The 17,879-nt window shown below is 35.5% G+C and overlaps 1 protein-coding gene across 4 annotated transcripts; it reads right to left on the bottom strand.

Annotated features, from left to right (window-relative positions):
• Nucleotides 1–1,767: 1,767 nt before the first annotated feature.
• LOC113696195 (probable E3 ubiquitin-protein ligase XBOS32) lies at nucleotides 1,768–9,054 on the bottom strand. Of its 4 annotated transcripts, none has more exons than XM_027215583.2 (11): nucleotides 8,184–9,054; nucleotides 7,471–8,067; nucleotides 7,275–7,334; nucleotides 7,018–7,089; nucleotides 6,723–6,898; nucleotides 6,470–6,630; nucleotides 6,203–6,261; nucleotides 6,078–6,124; nucleotides 5,048–5,188; nucleotides 3,975–4,066; nucleotides 1,768–2,524 (listed from the first exon to the last, which is right to left on the bottom strand). In XM_027215583.2, the coding sequence occupies exons 2-11, from the start codon at nucleotides 7,663–7,665 to the stop codon at nucleotides 2,001–2,003; spliced, it is 1,527 nt and encodes a 508-aa protein (XP_027071384.1). In that variant the 5' UTR covers nucleotides 7,666–8,067; nucleotides 8,184–9,054; the 3' UTR covers nucleotides 1,768–2,000. The 4 variants fall into 4 exon arrangements, with proteins under 4 accessions (XP_027071384.1, XP_027071385.1, XP_071911360.1 ...); XM_027215584.2 differs by having other exon boundaries at nucleotides 7,471–7,845; XM_072055259.1 differs by having other exon boundaries at nucleotides 7,471–9,054.
• Between the last annotated feature and the right edge of the window lie 8,825 nt (nucleotides 9,055–17,879).

The following is a 17,879-nucleotide window of genomic DNA, read 5'->3' as shown; positions in this document are numbered from 1 at the left end:
GCTAGCAGCAATACGTCTGGACAAAAATTTTAAGGTATATCTAAGTTCAAACATAACAATTCAAGACACTTGCAACAATTTACGTTACTGATCATGGTCAAGCTTGTTGCATTTTCCTTCGCAAGTCAAGATTCATTTCCTCCATGGCAAAAGAACATTTCCAGTTAGTCTTCTTTATCTTAAACTGTTCACTAAGAAGTGGATAATTGAAGTTATTTTGGCAAGAGTAACGGCAGAGAGTGTGCCCGTTTGACTAATTAAGGTGAGAGTGACTGGGGGCATTCACACTGACTAGTCGCTTTCTTTGTATCCTGATATGCTACCTGCACTAGAATTAATCATCCTCTTGCAAGTTGCAATGATGTTGGCGACGTCTACGGTGGAAAGTCACTTGTCTGCCCATGGTAGGTAGAAGCAATGCAAATGCAAGGAGGCCAACTGTTTATTAATGCAAGGATACGCTACCTGCCCACTGATGTTTCACCACATATACACATTCAGCTGCACATAGGCATTGATCCTTTGTCTTTTCCAGTACAATTGTCGTTGGGACAAACTAAAGCCTGAAGCCAGTTCTTTTGCAGTTTAACTCTTTCTGTGTTTTCTTGTGTTGACTTTCTAATTCTGTGGCTATTCAACCCAAATAGTTGTAAAGACAATTTGAATTACTGACAAGGCCAAGGCAAAGCAACTCAGGCTTCAGTTTTGAATAGAAAGCATGTAGTGTGGCCTTATCCAGCTATTAGCTCTGAAAATTGAACTGCAATTACACAATTGTTTGAGCTGAATTTTGCAGCCATCAAGTGGGATATGCAGTTGCCACTAGGCCTCTGACCTGGTGGTCACCACCAGTCTTGTTTCCTTCAATCCTTGCCTCCCACCAATTTACCATTAGATGTGATGGCTTTAATTGACTTTCTTCGATGGAATCTCTACTCATATCGAGCCCCCCTCCCCCTTTTGTCTAGATTAGACTAGATTAAATTATAGAAATTCTACCATTGTGACCAAAAAAAAAAAAAAGTGGGAGGCGCAGTTGCCAGAGTCTAAGAACTTATTTCAGTTTAGTCATACCTGGGAAACTGATGGACAAAGTAAACTAGCTATTGCTCTGACTGGGAAAAAGTAATAATATTATTAATAACGGGGAAAAAAGCAACCCATAATTTACTATTCGAAAGCAAGAATCGGCCTAGGTGATTAAAAGGCCCCATTTGCATAGATTTGATTCTCATAGTTGCATTGTCATGACCCTCTTCCCCTAAAACAAGCCAAACAGAAGTTCATCATGCACATTGTTAATCATCTAGTCGGCCATGTTATCGTCTTGTACATAATCAGTGAGAACCGTGATAATGGATTTAATCATATCATCCTTGAGCCAACTTCTGAGACGTGGGTAGGGCTACTGGAGTGCATAGTTCATCCAGCTCACATTGAATCCAGAGAAGCAATACTTCCACACTTGGAGAAGCTCCTGCACATTCGCTGCAAACAGACTACTTTGAATCCCTGTACAAGCAGTGATTGCTTCGATCTCAGCCTTATTTCCTGTCTGCAAGCAAGGGTGGTGGTATTTTGTAGACCAGCTTCAGATAGACTGCAGTTGTCTGTATTGAAGTGATTAACATGACTGACCTCATTCTCTACGTGATAAGAGCATGTCATGACAACCAAAATCCTTGCATAATGAGAAGAGTCTTTTCCATGTCAAAAACCTAAAATTTCTTGTTCTGAACGTTTCACCTTTCTCCTTCACGCAACAAGTATCAAATATCTCTTTCTTTCTCATTTCTGGATGAACCGTTACAGGAGATATTCCGTATACAGTATATACAAAACCAGAAAACAAAAGATTGAAAACTATATCCCGGACGAAAAGATGGGTGGCGAGATACCAACGCTTTCGCCAAGTGAAAAAAAACAATGAAATTCAGCCTGCAATGGTGCAATAAATCGAAAAAATCTGAGCCTGACTTTGTAGAATAAAAATTCCATCTTCAGAAGGAGCTTTCAGTCGCTATACATTGATTCAAAGAACAGAACCAGCTCCTTCCATCAGTTTGAGAAGTTGAACGCTTCAAGTTCAATCTTGAACACCTAACCAAGTGTTCCCTCACATTACGGTCAACAGACCTAGGAACCAAAGAAGGACTTGTGTCTGGAGTCCCCATGCAGAGGCCAGGGCTGAGTCTCATTGACGGAAACCTTTGGCAGCTAAGCGAGCGAAAAGAAGAACCAAGAGGGGTTATTCGGACACAGTAGGAGTCAGGCTTACAAAATGGGGTTTCCAGTGAAGCTATTTCCGGACCATCAGCCGAACAAGTGCAAAATGGAAGGGATAAACTAGTTCTTGGAATTTCTTTCCCAATTGGCTTTAAGTCCTTGAGTTTAACAAATGAAACTATGCCATGCCGGCAGAGGGGGCAAGCAATTGAGCCTGGGGGTCCATGAGCCACTGCTGAGGTGCGATTTGTGGAACATAGATACAAGGCACAGCGAGTGCAGAACTCATGGAAACAACCTGCATGAGAGAAGACCTTTCATGTTCTGACAGGTTGAAGAATAATTTCACGAGGCTATGCTGCAGCTTAAATGTTAGCCTATAAAAAGCTGAAGAAAGTGAAATTTTAACAGTGCTTTGAAGATCCAAATTAAACCATAATAACTTTGCTTTTGTGGTTAAAACATGAATAAGAAAGTGAAAGAAAAATAAAGTAAAGGTTAGTGCTGAGAAATGCAACGACAAGCCCATCCTCATAGCACAGAAAGAAAAAGAAAGCTTAAATACATCCATTGCCAAACTAAACTCATGCTTTTTCTTTTAAAACTGACTCAAATAATTTTCCGTCACGAGAATGAGCAATTATACATCTCTCCTTGAAAACATGAAAGCTAGACCTAGTCGACATGAAAGTAAAGCATGTTAAAAATCTCTAGCATGATGCTGACTCAACAACTATATTTCACAGCAATTAGTAATCTAAGGTGCTCCTTTCTGTCTCAGCACAGAATACACTAATAAGCAATAACACCGATCTTATAAATCACCGGCGTCCTGAGATTTTATTTTGGACAAAATGTACTTGGGCTCAAAAACATTAAGCCAAATAATTGCAATAACTACACATCATAATAGATTAGTCACATGTGAAAGTTACTAAGATGGGAATCAGTCGAGTGATCTGATCCTGATGTGTTTAATTGTGCTGAAAGTTTTTTTTTCAATAAAGTGCTAGTCCCCCTATTCTGTCTGCCACTCAGTGCTTTTCTAACTAGTCTACCATAGCTTCTAGCGTCTTGAAGATAAGATAGCCTTTGCCACTCAGGAAAAAAAAATTACAACAATAATAAAAGGGCAGTAGAATTGCAAATGACTTAAATCTTTTCCACGTATTTATAACAGCCAAAGGTGGGTTACATCATGATTTACAGTCCTAGGTGCTTGCATTGTTCATATCCATGTGATATACTTTCTTGGATTGCAACAACCTCAGTTTGAGTTTATATTTTATTGATAAAATTCCTGTCTCCAGATGCAATACAGTTTTATTTAGCCACTAATTGTCATCATTACACAAATAGGAACTCATTTTGGTCAACAAGTAATTTGATTATTATCTTCAAACTTGGGTATTATTCAACTTGGGTAATTTGGTTATTATCTTCACCAGCAACATTGCACAATATATTGATTTAACAAAGAAGATACATCTTCTTGTTTTGGTTATACTGCTTTCAAGGTAATCATCCCAGCTTATGTGATTGCGTAAAAGAAAAATAAAACCTCAGCACCCGTCCCGTCCCATCCAAAATCCAGGAAGGAAAAAAATTACATGGGAAAGCGAAAAGAGAGATGAGCAAAAGCCAGTTGCTGTTATGTACACATAGAGCATACCCAACTGTCTGTCTTCATATCTAGAAGCATATGAACTCTTTCATGTCAGTAGCATCCAAGTTCTGAAACTACATACCTTCTGCAGCCACTGTGCACCTTCTCTCTAAGCAAACAACACATGGGTCTACACATGTATTATGCGAATCACAGCTTTTCCACCCACATTCTCTGCAAACCAGCCAAAACAAAATGTAAATATTTTAAACTAAAATGCAACTTCTTATCCCATTATGGCACCTCGTGTATATAACACAAATGGTCTAAAGCATGAATATATGAAAGCATAACAAGAAGTGAAGAAAACTTCTAGCTGTTGGTTAGCTTTACAGCCTTATCCAAGTCTGGCACAACTAATTCTGATGCCTCAGAAGCTCTCTCTTGATAACATGCAATTAATCAAAACCACAAGAATTTCTTGGAACTCAATGTCCAACTCATAACTGTAAAAAAGAGGAACCTAACAACCAGAAAGACGAATAACAGTACCACTTGAGGAGACTAGGGAAGCATTCAAGTGGGTGGAGAGAGAGAGAGAGAGAGAGAGAGAGAGCAAAAGAGAGTGAATTAGCTAGAGTTGTACCAACTAGTTTATTTGTTTTGGATGCATCAGTTGTTATACTACTAACCAAAAGAGGCAACTAAAGGCAAAATTTTGTTAACAATTTTGTACGAGCAATGGTAAACAAAGAACTTCTTGCTACAAGTATTGGCAAATTTTCAAACTTCATAATCTTGACTAAAATCCGCCATCAATATCACCCTGAAAGCCACAAACAACAAAATCTAATGAGAAGAACTTTATTAGCAGTCTCCTAAGTCATTCTAGAAACAGAACAGAAATTTAAATCAAAGAATAGGTAATACATCAAGGATCGAAAGCATAAGAGCAAATGTTGCAACATATTTTTTTATGACCAATGATCCATTTGATGCATCAAAATATGTGCCTTGAGAAGGTATATTTGAATGCGTGGAGGCCTGTGCATGTGACATGGTATACTACTGAGCATGGATTGGAATCATAAACCTTAATGAAAGCTCATATACGTAAATCAAGAAAGCACTACCCTTGGCAACAATAGTACAGAGTATGGTGTTGCGCTCAATTAAGTTTGATAATTAAACTATCCTACTAATAGTTCACCTCACCTAGCTATATTGACAATGCTCATAAGAGGAAGACAGATATATGGTGAAGGTTGAAGCCGTGGCTGCCCTTCTGGTCGTCTGCTAAGGATCTCCTCAAGCCATTCTCTATGCCATGAACGAGCAACCATCAAGGGACTCCATCTATGAATAGAAACATACAAGCACCAAAGAAGGGGGTATCATTCACTGGCATTAATCAATGAAAATCTAAGAAGGAATACTTAATCGTGTTAAAGACAATATTCCTGATAATTCCCAAAAGCAGCATCCGGATAATTGTATCACCACCATACATACTTATAGATAATCACCCAAATCGAGCACTAGAGGTCCATTTCAAGTATGTTATGAGCTCTTATCAGAGAGCACATTGGAGACATGAATGTTCAAGTCAATGCTATCACTATTTTATTCTTACCAAGATTATTGCATACACTAACATCTGCTAATCAGATAACTTTTCAGGAAGCAAATTAGTAGCGCAGGCAAGTCACCGGCAACAAAAACTTGGAAAAATGGTAGGAATAGTAAAAGATAAATTTGATATTGGTGCATACACTGAATTCATTTAGCAAGATTTGGTTCAGAGCACATTTCTGAAGGAATGCGACAAGCAACCACTATTAAGAGGCTCATTCTTTACTATGGCAAGTCAGAAATACAGTAGCCACCTATAGACGATTTCCATGGAACAGTAGGTTCCTACTGCTCCGAGAACATTAACTTGCAGTGTGATCCTAAATAATTAATGACTTTATTCTGAAACATGGCCCGTTAAGAAATTTTTTTTTTTCCGAGTAATTTCTCCTTTGCAGTCATAAGGAGTTTGACATATTCAGCTGCCTGACCAGGATAACTAGCAAATGATATAAGCAGATTCTTGAAGAAGATTCAATCATTTATTGTTCTAATAAAACCACAAGTCCAATTAAGTAATTGAAACTTTTGTGCCACGTTAAATTTCGCTCGACTATCAGGTAACAGACTGGTAAAAGCAGCAGACATAATTAATGAGCCAAATCATACATACCCATTTGCATTTTCTGTTGTGAGACTGGCCCCCCTTGCAATCAAAAGCTGAAACCAAACAAACAAGAATGATCCAATTAACTTACTGACTATAAAAGAAGCTCCCAGGCATCATCAGAAAATTACCTGACAACATTGTGCATTGCCTCCACATGCAGCATAATGAAGTGGCGTGCTTCCTGCACCTGCAGATTTAAATTCAACCTAAAGTATCCCAGATTTGATAGTTTCGTCATGATAATTGAAATGACAAAATCACAGCTATGTCAAAACCTACCAAAGCATGACAAGCGAAGACTTCTATATGTGTCTATTCTAAATAAAGCACGGAGATCATGGGCCAGAATCCATGAGAAACTTGAAAAGAGAAAGAAAACCAAAACTTTGTCACACCTATTAAATCAATTGTAGTTCCATCCTCCACAGTAATATCACTTACAGAAGCCCCCAAGTCCAAAAGCAGTTGAACAGTTTCAGAATGCCCATTTAATGCAGCCATATGAAGAGCAGTGATGCCTCCATCAGCTGGTCTATTGATAACTTGACAAAGTGCACTGGTGCAATAACAGGCATGGCAATTATCAGCATAAAGAAAGAAAGAACTGGACTGCATACTTCACAAACAATTACTTGATATGGCCATTACTCTTCATCAAATCCTGATACTGAGTCTTCGTTCTTCACTCGTTTTCTGAGGATACTGCAGAAATTAGGAACACTAGGAATATAATCAGCAAGGAGAAGCCGGATGGATTGAGAATGTCCATTCAAAGCAGCCAGGTGAAGAGCCGTACCCCCATTCAAATAATCGGCTTTGTGAATCTACAAACCAGTACAAATATAAGTTTGATAATCTTTTTTCTTTCCTGTACAGAAAGTTCAAACTATGGATTATGACAAATAAATGTATACAAAAAGATTCAAGGAAAACGTTGCCATACATTAGCTTTAAAAATAATCAAAGTCTGAACAACCTCCCAATGACCATACTGACAAGCTTGCATCAAAGCAGTCTGTTCAACAGATAGATAAACATCAATTTTTGGTGTCATCTTTCAGTTTAGGGAGATTGAAAATGTGAACACTACCTTACGGCCTAATATCAGAAAGTATTGATCTTGTAGTTACTGTCTAAATTGTACAACCATAGAAAATATCACGAATGCAGAAAAATATGTTTTTAGAACTAGGGTCCTACCTGGCCACGGTAGTTCCTTAGATTAATATCAACTCCAGATTCAATCAGGAGAGATACAATCTAAAAGACAAAGAAAAATCAATTAATTATCATCGCATAGGATTGAAGCACCTGCTCAGTAACATCAAGAAATTCAGGGGAAAGTCAAATTGAATTTTGGATATATATTTACAAGAAAAAACTAAAACTGCTATACCTCATGGTGGCCTTGAGCTGCAGAATAATGGAGGGGGGAATTACGAACACCAAAGGTTGAGTACCTCGCCAGGCGGGGATTATAATCCAGTAAAGCCTTAGCTTCCTGAAGATCACCATCTCTTGCTGCAGAAACCAGTCTCTCTCCAGATGCAGAGCATCCAAAAGAGTTTCCCACAAGGCTGAAAAATCTCATAATCCTCAAACTTGACCTTAATTCCTCAAAGTGATCTCATAACAATCAAACGATCCCCCAACACGGATTTAAATTTTGCTTGTGACAGCTCAAAGTCCCAAACGATCATAACAATCATGTATGACTACTTGAGGATGCAACAACCTTAATCTTCTCTTTGCAAATCAGATTCCTCGTTTTCTACCAAATTAATGACAACCCAACAACCAAATTTTACTCTCAGAAACATCCATAAAACATCTGTTACTAACCCCTCATCAAGAAGACCATATATCTCTTCTATAGAAACATAAATGCCCTTTCAATACCACCAACTCTTGTGGCTTTCCAACTTGATCATTATATAAGCATCTACGTATAATTTTGTTTGTGTGTGGTACACAATTGATGGAGACAGACTTTCTATACAAATGAAAAGAACTTTTCAACACCAACAAACCCAAAAAGTAAAACAAAACTGACCATATTAATATTATAAACAAAATAAAATATGTGATCAAGAAAGTTCTGATTTTTACCAAATGATTACAAGCTTCTTCACAATTTTCCCCTGAAGATGACAAAAGTTGGACAACCCTCTTGAGAATTCTTCTATACAAGTCTGATTTCCCAACCACCACCTCAAAATTTTCCCCACAAATTTACAGAACTAGAAAAGCCCACCTCCAAAATTTCCTGAAAAGCAAGAATGTCCAAAACCCAGGTCCAAATTCTTCAGGGAAATTGTTATAATGAAGGATAAACGGGTAGAGCACAGATCACAGTGTGTTTAGAGAAAGCTCAAAAAGAAAAAAATTTCCCATTTTTGGAAACTCTATGTAAAAATGGAGCTTCCACTAAAAAGATCGTCCGTCTCAGGAATAAATACAAGTAGTTAGACACAATGAAAATGATCCAGCAAAAAAGGCTCTTTTCTTTTCCTTTTTTTTGCTGAACAAAATTATATCCAAATGAGGTGGATATAAAGCTGAAAATTCGGTGTTTTATAAGTTTGTGCTGTGAAAAGGAGGATAAAACGTGGAAGGAAAAGAATATACAGTTATTAATAAAAAGCCAAAAGGGATTACAAAATTATTTGAGCAGATTAAAAGAGGAACAATGTGGGGGTTGGGGGCAGCGGGGTTCTCGCCAAATTGGATCAAAATTAAACCAAGAATCATAAGCCTGCAGGAAAAGCGTCGATTTCATGATTGGCTGTTATTGTTGTTGTTGTTATTAATAGGAGTCAAGTTTGCTTGTTGGCTTTCCTTCTTTAATTTCTTCCATTTCAACATCTACTTTGTGTATCTGTATTTATCTCTTGCTCCTCCTCTCTGTTTCTTTATTTGCTGGCCTCCTTCATTTCCTTTTCCTTTTAAATTTCTTTCCTTTTCATTCCTGGGGACCTGAGTTTTTCCATTGGCTTGAGTTGATTTGGTTTGATGCACTTGAATATTTATTCGAGCGGAAGCCTTTTTTTTTTTTTTTTTTGGGGTACGAAAGATAAGGAAGCCATTAATTTGGTAGTGGTCCATGTACAAATTTGGGTTGGAAATTGGGATATGTGACCAGACCAGTTAGTGGATAACTGGATAATGGACAGAAGTCTTTTGGTTAATTGTCAAATATACAACTCTGGATTTCCATTGTTATACCAGATGGTACCATAATACTTAGTAATACGATTGAAGGAAAGCGAAGAAAAGGAAAGTAGAGGATTCTAGTAAAAAAGAAAAGAAAGGAAAATAGAAAAAATTGGAATCCATCCATCTTGCTTGGATTACGGAAAAAAAGGGAAGGAAACTATCATGCATTAATTATGTTTTTATCCATAAATCTATCATGCATTAATAGATTTTTTAGAAAATTTTAAAATTTTTATTAATCTTGATGTCCTTTCCCTCCGTTTCAGTCCACTTTTGAAGGAAAGAAGGATTCTATAGTTTTTTAAATATTATAAAAATTTTTAAAAAGTACTCTAAAAAATAGTATAAATTTTTTTAATATTTAAAAATATTCCAAAATATTTTAAAAATTCTACTACTCATAAATATTTTAAAATATTTTCTAAAAATATCCCAAAATACACTTTAAAAACTCTACTATAGTAAAATTTTTTAAAAACACCCCCCAAAAATAGCTAATTCAAACAGAGCCATATTTTGTCTACTCCTTTAAATTAATTTTTCCAGTTGGTTTCTCCTGTTAGAGAAACCCTAACACAAGATCTAATGCTTGGATTTGAACCTAGAGAAGACATGACCAATGTGTGGCCAAATTTGACCTCAAGATTTTGAGGTACTCCATTCTAATTCCCAAGCATTCTCCAAACTTCTTAAATCTGATCTCTTCTTGTTAAAAAAAATTCAAAAAAATGTAGCCAAATTTGATTTGAAACTTTTTTTTTATTTAACCTCACAATCTACTCCGCTCCTATATTATAGGAGAGGGGGAGTCCAACTGAACTTGTATTGAGTTGGACGAATTTGATCTGATCATTTTGTGGTAAAATGTACTAATAGTTTTGGTATCCCAAGTGATTGGGGACCAAAATTACAATTCTCCCTCCTGTCAAAAGTAAATCATGTCACTTACTAAGTGGGATAGGTTGCTTTGAGGACATGACGGTATTAGTACTAAAATGCCACTCGACCTATAATTAGTCATAAACTTTTTCGCAATTATAATACGAAAGAGTTTACAAAAGCCAAGAATGTACAATTTTTTATTTCCATGTTTTGCGTAGATATGTGGCTTTTGCACAAATGTTTTATCCATCGAAAATTCTATTCCGATCAGTAGATAATCCAATAATTCTGCCTCTAACTCTTCACGGAGGATACGATTTATTTATTTGTTGAAATGTTAGGATACAACTCTCCTAGTGCAAAGAGAAAAAAAAAAGAATTTTTATTATTCTTATTGGTTTTTTTCAAATGAATAGGCATGAATTCACGGCCTTTTTCACTTGAATTAGAATATACTTCTTTTTGTATGTAAAAAAAGCAACCAAAACTGAGGTTATGGACCACTGCAGTACAAACTTCGAATTGTTTAAAGAGAACGAAAAGGAAACAGACACCTTAAAATGGTGGGAAACGTAATATGATAGCTTGCTTGATATTTAGGTAAGAATTGATAAATGGGATTAAATTTAGAGCAACATAATGAATACTATCACTTAAGCTCACGTGTCATCTATTCAACCGTGATAATGTATACATTGATAGTATATATAAAATTTACTCTTTTTGTAATGTGTACACGGGACAATCATTAGTATACTTAAATTACACATAATGTGAATGCAAGTTCACAATTATTGCACCTTTACATTTGAAAACTTTTTCAATTTATAAAAAAAATTAACACCGGAAACCTTTCTTAGCAAGTGCAGGGGACACTCATTAGCCAAACGTTTTAGCAATAAAACATAATCATAGTCAGTTAAAACTATGCTAGATCAGAAGTGTCTTTATACAATGAAAATACTAATATACGCTTGCGAAAATGTACATGAAAATACTAATAACGTTTTTTCCTTATTTTGTCAACCAGCAACTATTTCTTGTCCACAGAGATGGTTAATTTATAGATCATGTTGAAGTTTGAAATGAAATTCCAGTTTAAGCTTAATTTGGAGAGTAAATTGTCCATAATCTTACTGAACATCACCTATGCAGTTGTCCTGTCAAATTTCGATGAAGGCTGTAAATTACTTAAATCAGTGTCTTGATTTAACTGACCTAATAATTGGTAATATTATTGAAGTTTTTCTTAGTTTTTTGCTTTCAAGGTATAATAGTTGATTTGCAAAATCACATTCCTTTTTTTTTCTTTTCGTTCTTGTGTGCTTCTTTATTCTTTGTTGAGTAAAATCTCCCTTATTGTATATTATCAAAGAGGAACCAACAATGCTGATTCATATTTCCAAAAAAAAAAAGAAAAATTGTTCTCTCTTTTGTCATTGACAACCGTCAAACTGGCCTTCTTAATTTAAAGAAATGTGATTAACCCTAATCATGTGCATCTTCAATTTTCTTTCCCTTTTATTTTTCAGTGAAAGGAGTAACAATTAGTATTATTATAGGTTATTTAGTTAAACTATGCGATTGTCCAGGCTAACAGTCTAAGGAATCTTTGGCGATTAATTATTTGTACGTATTATTATTATTAATCAATGTGCTTTTCTCATCTAATACTTTTCTTCCATTTGTATACACCAAAGTACTCACGCTAGCTAGTAGTGGGATTTCACAAGATCGGACAAGCTTCTTTAATCATATTGAATAAACTAAAGTTGAAAGATTTTGTGGTTGCAAAGTGAGAATCTTTTCGCCAATTGTAAATCATAAATGAAAAATGATTAGTTGATAGGGTTGGCAAAGGCAAGTCTTGAGAAGATGCCGACCATACAGACCTCTTGTATTGGGAACTATTATGTGTTTTTAGTTTGTGCGTACGAGACGAGGAGAATTGCTTGAAGGTGTGTGTTAATTGCTCTTGATATTAGTATTTAACTTTAGGAGGAAATGAAATTGAACATGTACATGGTTTAGCCAAGCAGGCTAAGGTCTTTGTATGAGGTCTTGTCTGATTTGCTGTGCTCTTGCTTAATGCCTTAATCTAATAATCTTAATGACAGACTTTGCAGTTTATGACTCTAATTTTCTGCAGTTCTTTTCTACAAAAGCAAACAATAATAATAAAAAAAATGGAAAAATATCACTTTATTTCATCCCACGCATGTCTTTCTATCTGCCAAAATTAGAATGCTTTTCGATATGGATATAACTGAGTAAGTAAGAAGATCTTGTTAGGAAGTAAGTTGATTTATTTGATAACTACGTAGTAGTCGGGTTGAAGCATCAGGATATTTTCTTGAGATGATCGATTTGCTCTGACAACTAAAATCATAATTAGCATTTTGAACTTCATTAGTTTCCTAATGAAAAGGACTCTTTCCGAGTTACCAAAGTAAATTAAACAAGTCATGCCTATAAACGTGTGCACTCGTTAATATATTTAAATCATATCAAAGTTATCATATAAATACACATACGTATATTTATTGTATCCTCTGAATTGCGACATTCTATTCTTTTTTAAATATTTCATTTAATGCATGCTCAATAGACACATGTTAGTCAAACAGTAGATGAGTTGAATCATTGGATGGGCAAATAGCAGATATCTTTCAAAAAATCTCTTGTCAGTATTCATCAAACAATGCAGCAAGTAGAAACATAATTTCTTAACAAACAAAATATTGATATGCAAATAAAAAAAAATATTGGTAGGCAAATAACATGGGCTGATGAGACACTGAATGAAACCATCAATGGTTAATCACCAAGTGAAAAGCATCAAATAACAAAAACCCTTATTAGCATTATGAAAAAAGAAGGCCTTGGATGGTGGTATCCTGCTTTAGAGATCCGAAAATTGTAGGCACATTGTCCATTCTGAGGAACTGCTCCAAGTAAGGAAGTATTACTTCTCCATTTTCAACTTCGTACTCCCGCAGGCCTTCCATCCATGCTCTCAAAAGTTGACTCAAGAACATGGCTGCAGGTCTTGTTACCTACATCCAAGCCCCTGCATGAATCAAGCCAACTAGATGATGATCTTAAATTTTGCTCCATCAAGTCTAGGCCACACTAGGAAATTAGCCTCAAAACCTTAGTAATTTTGGACAAAAAGCGCAAGGTGCAAGTATAGTAGAAAGAAAAGCAGGGGAAGTGTATGTACCATCGAAAAGCCTTGAAAGTTGGAATGACATTGACGAGGTCAGCATAGACCTTGATAAGTTGATCAATTGTTTCTTGAAAGACACCGTCTTCGAATTTAAGTAAAAGCCAAGTGCTTTAAATCTCCTTTTAGGCTTCACTCGCTTTTGTTAGTATGATAATTTCCTACTGGTCCGTTCTATTAGATATAGAGTATGTGGGAACATGGTTGGTTAGTGCCCTTGGATTTGGCTGTTTGCCCTGCTTCGTCATGGATCGAGCATGGGATGATTTGTTGCTAATTGGGCCAATTTCTCCACATAAACTTGAGATGATGCTACAAATTTCAGAATATTTAATTTTTAGTATAAACCAAATTAAAATCCACCTACTCCGGAAGGAGGATAAGTTAACTTATTTGGCTGTGGATGTTTGCAATAATCCTTGTATTGTTGTCAAGTGGTTGTGGAATCCTTTTCTAATCAAGCATGGAATAGTTATTGCGAGTTTCATTTGGACCTTAATCGGTCGATTTCTTTTTTGAAATAACGAGGATCAACAGTAATTATCCACTTATTTGCTCGACTTGCTTCCTAAATTTTGTAGGGTAGAAGTTTAAAAATTTTAGCACATGATCTCCATTATCTAAAAGGGTAATTCATGTGATTTTTTTTTTTTATAATAAATCCAATTCTTCCTACTCCCGAGCCTCCCCACCCTGTCTTAAGTTTCTCTGGTAACCCACTCTAGATAAGTTCGAAACGAGCTTGGACCTTTTTCACAAAGTAAGAAAAAAAAATTCTGCAGTGGAACTCATTGGGCTGATGATGTTTGTGCAACATCACCTTGAGCCCAGACCAGCATAAACCAACCCAACCCAGACTGTTTAAGATGTTAAAAAGTACTGGATTTACTTCTGCTTCAATCGGAAAGGAAAAGTTGAATGTAAGCAGAGTTTTTTGGTCTGACCCCAGTCCCAATCCATGGCGTGCAGAATTTTTTATTTTTATTTTTTAAGTTATGCAGAATGGGAGGAAGTGTATTATGCTTACAAGATTGCTGGACTACATGAAATATCATAATTTCTTGAAATAGAAAAGCATTGTGCTACTCGAATTGATCAATTCTAGTTATGAAAATAAAAAATAAAAAAATCAAAATATGGGAATCCTTGGTGTGTATCATTTTGTAATCATCGTGTTCGTCATTGTAAGTAGTATTTGTCTTCCATTTGTATAGACCAGAGTTAACTTGCTTACTAGTAGTTCCATTTGATTAAGAGAATGAAGATTGGAGAAGCTTCTTTAATCATATGGAATAAACGAATGTTACAAACAAATGATGATCGCTTGATTATGTTGGCAAACGCAAGGGTTAAGAAGATAACAACTTTTGTTAGCATTTTTTTTTCAAGGACAAGTAGATGTGTGTTTTGATAACCCAAAAAAACCTCGTTATGCTGAACCATCTTCATATTTTCTTGAAATGGAATCAATATGCTTACGAGATGATGGAAACTAATGATGTATATATGCAGCTTTCTTCATTAATTTCCTCTTGACAAGGACTCTTCGTGATTTCTCATTTTCTTTGTAGATGAATTGAATCACCGGACGGAAGAGGAGGCGATGTAATTAACATCTCTAACATCATCTCCTGTAAGTTTTACCAAAGATTTGGAGGTGAATTCAATTCTAATTTACCCTCCAAGTTTGTTTGGTTACCTAAATTCCAATACAACTATTTGGGACTCATTTGCCCATTCTACAATATCGGCTATATAGGTGGTTCATCAGCTATTAAAATCAGAGTGCAAATGAGTCCTTAAGTATAGTTGTTAGGATACAAATTAAGGAGGATAAATGATCCTGAAACCATGTACTAGCTTGGATGCGGTAGTATTTACAACGCCTAGCGAATTGGTCTTCTGTTCATTTAAAATTGGCAAAAGGTCCAACTCTTGCGATGTTTGGTCTATTGAAATTTTCCTCACTTTATATTATTATGTCCCTATGTCCTCTCCCTTTTGGTCATTACAACTATGACTCTTTGACGTATCATACTGTGTAAATCAATAAGAAAAATTCACCAGAAAATGAAAAATTAATAATAAAGTAGAATTGGCTACATCATTGACTATGGACTTAACACTAAATGCAGCTGGCCAGCATGGGCTGGGCATGGCGTTTAAATCCTAAACAAAATATCTACTCCGGTTTATATTTGAGAAGTACGTAAAAAAAAAAAAAAAATCTTTCAAGATTTATAATCTAGGCCTGAAAACTGATTCTCAAAAAAAAAAAAAAGGATCTTTTTCGGTAGTGCTTCTAGTATGAAGCTGGATTAGCCCGTTCTATTAGGTACTAATTCAAGGTTTGATTCCTATTGATGTTAAAAATGGAGAAAGGGAAAAGTGTTCCACCTAGTGAAGAACTACTAAAATCAAGATTTTTTTATGTCTTTCTTCCTATATTGGGTTATATTGGATTAGGCAAATTAACCAATTGAAGAACTTGTTTAATTATGTGTTTGAGTAAAGTGACACTCATAATCATTTCCGAAAATAACAAAGTTTTTTTTTAATCACGAAGTTCAGAAGAGGTTTCTCCATGGTAAGTAAAGTTATCCTCGTTATCATTTCCAACTATTTTCATCTGCTCCCAAATGGACCTAAAAGGCTTGTTCAACAATGATCATACAAATGTGAAGTCATTCTCTCACACAACACCATCCATGGATTCCATTTTCCAGAGTTGTTAGCTTGACAAAATCAAACCCCTCCAAAACCTTGGACATTTGGTTCAATTATTGTAGAAGGTTAGGCACGGAAGACTAAATATCCAGAGGTAGTTAGCATACTTCATTCTTGTCAAAAATATAGGGATCCGGTGAAGACCATTTCATGATTGTTGAAAGTCTCAGGATCTGCTCAAAACTAATTGATTGGTACCCTTAAGATCCAAACCATGTGGAAATGTTCGTAAAGTTAAAACATAAAAATTATTTTGGGAGTCGTAGTTTGTATTGGACTTACCGAGATCTGCAAATGTTGACAAACAAGTATATTTATTTTCCAACTTAGTTGTGGTAAGGTGGGGACGTTGAACAATAAATTTGCATGCCACATGCACATGGAGTTTTCTGTGGTTCAATTTGCAAAAGGTGTACATCCACTTCATATCTGTTACTAATAAAATTTTATTTTAGCTTTTTGGTAGGATTAATTCATGGGCCATCCAAACTTTTTCTCAAGACCCTTTTGACGATATAATCACATGGGATACAGGGTTGTTAAAGAACAAGTGAGTTGGATTAGTTGTGGCTAATCTTTTCTCAGAGCCTATTCATGACTCTGATCAAGTGTCATAATCTCATAGTATATGAGAGGTTTATAGACGGATATAGTGAACAAACATATTGACTTGATCAAGATTTCTGAACCAAAAAAAAAAAAAAGATATTTATGATTGTTAGCCATATAAATGCAGATATAAAGTTGTTCATACACACGTCATTTCATCAGTTCATACAAATGTAAAAGTAAATCTTAATTATATGCATTTGTTGTCTAAATTGATGGTTTTTAATTGTCAGGGTAGTAAATGTGCTCTTCCTTTAATCGGATCACATTAAATTGAAGAAATGTAGGTTTCAATTGTTGCTGCAACATAATATATATGTATATATGTCTACACTCTTTGGTTTGGTTTGTCTGATAAGTAGTTAAAATAGGAAAATCTTTCTCTAGAATTGAGTGCTCCACTTGATTATATGTGATTCTAGCAAGGGGCTATTTTGTGCCAAGACAACAAAGTTTTTGATGTGCTCTTCGGATTCTTTGTTGTTTTCGTCTATACTTGTTGACTTTATCCCATATTCTCGACAATATTAAAGAGACTTCATAAATATTCCACCCCCCCCCCCAAAAAAATAGAAAAAGAAAAAGATGTAGAAGAAAATAGGGATTGTCAAACAAAATTTTGATTTTAAACATTTTAGGTACAAACATGCTAAATTCAAGAACTTAATTTAAAAAAAAAAACGACAAAGGCCGGGCCAAAATGAAAAACAAAGAAAACTTGAGCCAGCATGTGTTAAGTGCCAACAAATGAACGAGTAACCAAAATACAAAAGACTCACAATTAAGACAAAATCTATATTGTCCTCTTATCAACTCAAACAATGACATCCATCATTTTCTCATGGTTGGAAACAGAAAATTTACCAGAAAGAAAAGAAAAGGTTTCGTGGAAAGAGGGGCAATTCAGATTAGATAGAAAGCCATAACGGGCACCACACAGGAGGTCAATGTGCCGATAAAATCAATACATTTGTGACTGTAGATAGAGAGGCCTACGCAGTGACAAATTTGCTTACATGAAATGAGGTGTGATTCTGACCAGAAAACAACCGAAAAAAGTATAAGAAAAAAAGTGGGAAGTCCCTCTGTCGACATTAGGAATTGCCCAAAGATACATAGGGTTAGATTTGAAGTGAGGTGGCCCC

This window comes from Coffea arabica, chromosome 6e (assembly GCF_036785885.1).
Source record: "Coffea arabica cultivar ET-39 chromosome 6e, Coffea Arabica ET-39 HiFi, whole genome shotgun sequence".
In the NCBI taxonomy this organism is placed as follows: Eukaryota; Viridiplantae; Streptophyta; class Magnoliopsida; order Gentianales; family Rubiaceae; genus Coffea; species Coffea arabica.
This window is presented reverse-complemented; position numbering and strand designations above follow the sequence as displayed.

Bases quoted from the DNA above. Each gene is read 5' to 3' on its own strand.
- LOC113696195 (XM_072055259.1), bottom strand. From the start codon at position 7,665: ATGAGATTTTTCAGCCTTGTGGGAAACTCTTTTGGATGCTCTGCATCT. The intron at 6,262-6,469 runs GTGTGACAAAGT...TTAAATCTGCAG, and splicing joins AACTACAATTGATTTAATAG to GTGCAGGAAGCACGCCACTT. The intron at 2,525-3,974 runs GTATGTAGTTTC...TCTCTCATGCAG, and splicing joins GTGCACAGTGGCTGCAGAAG to GTTGTTTCCATGAGTTCTGC.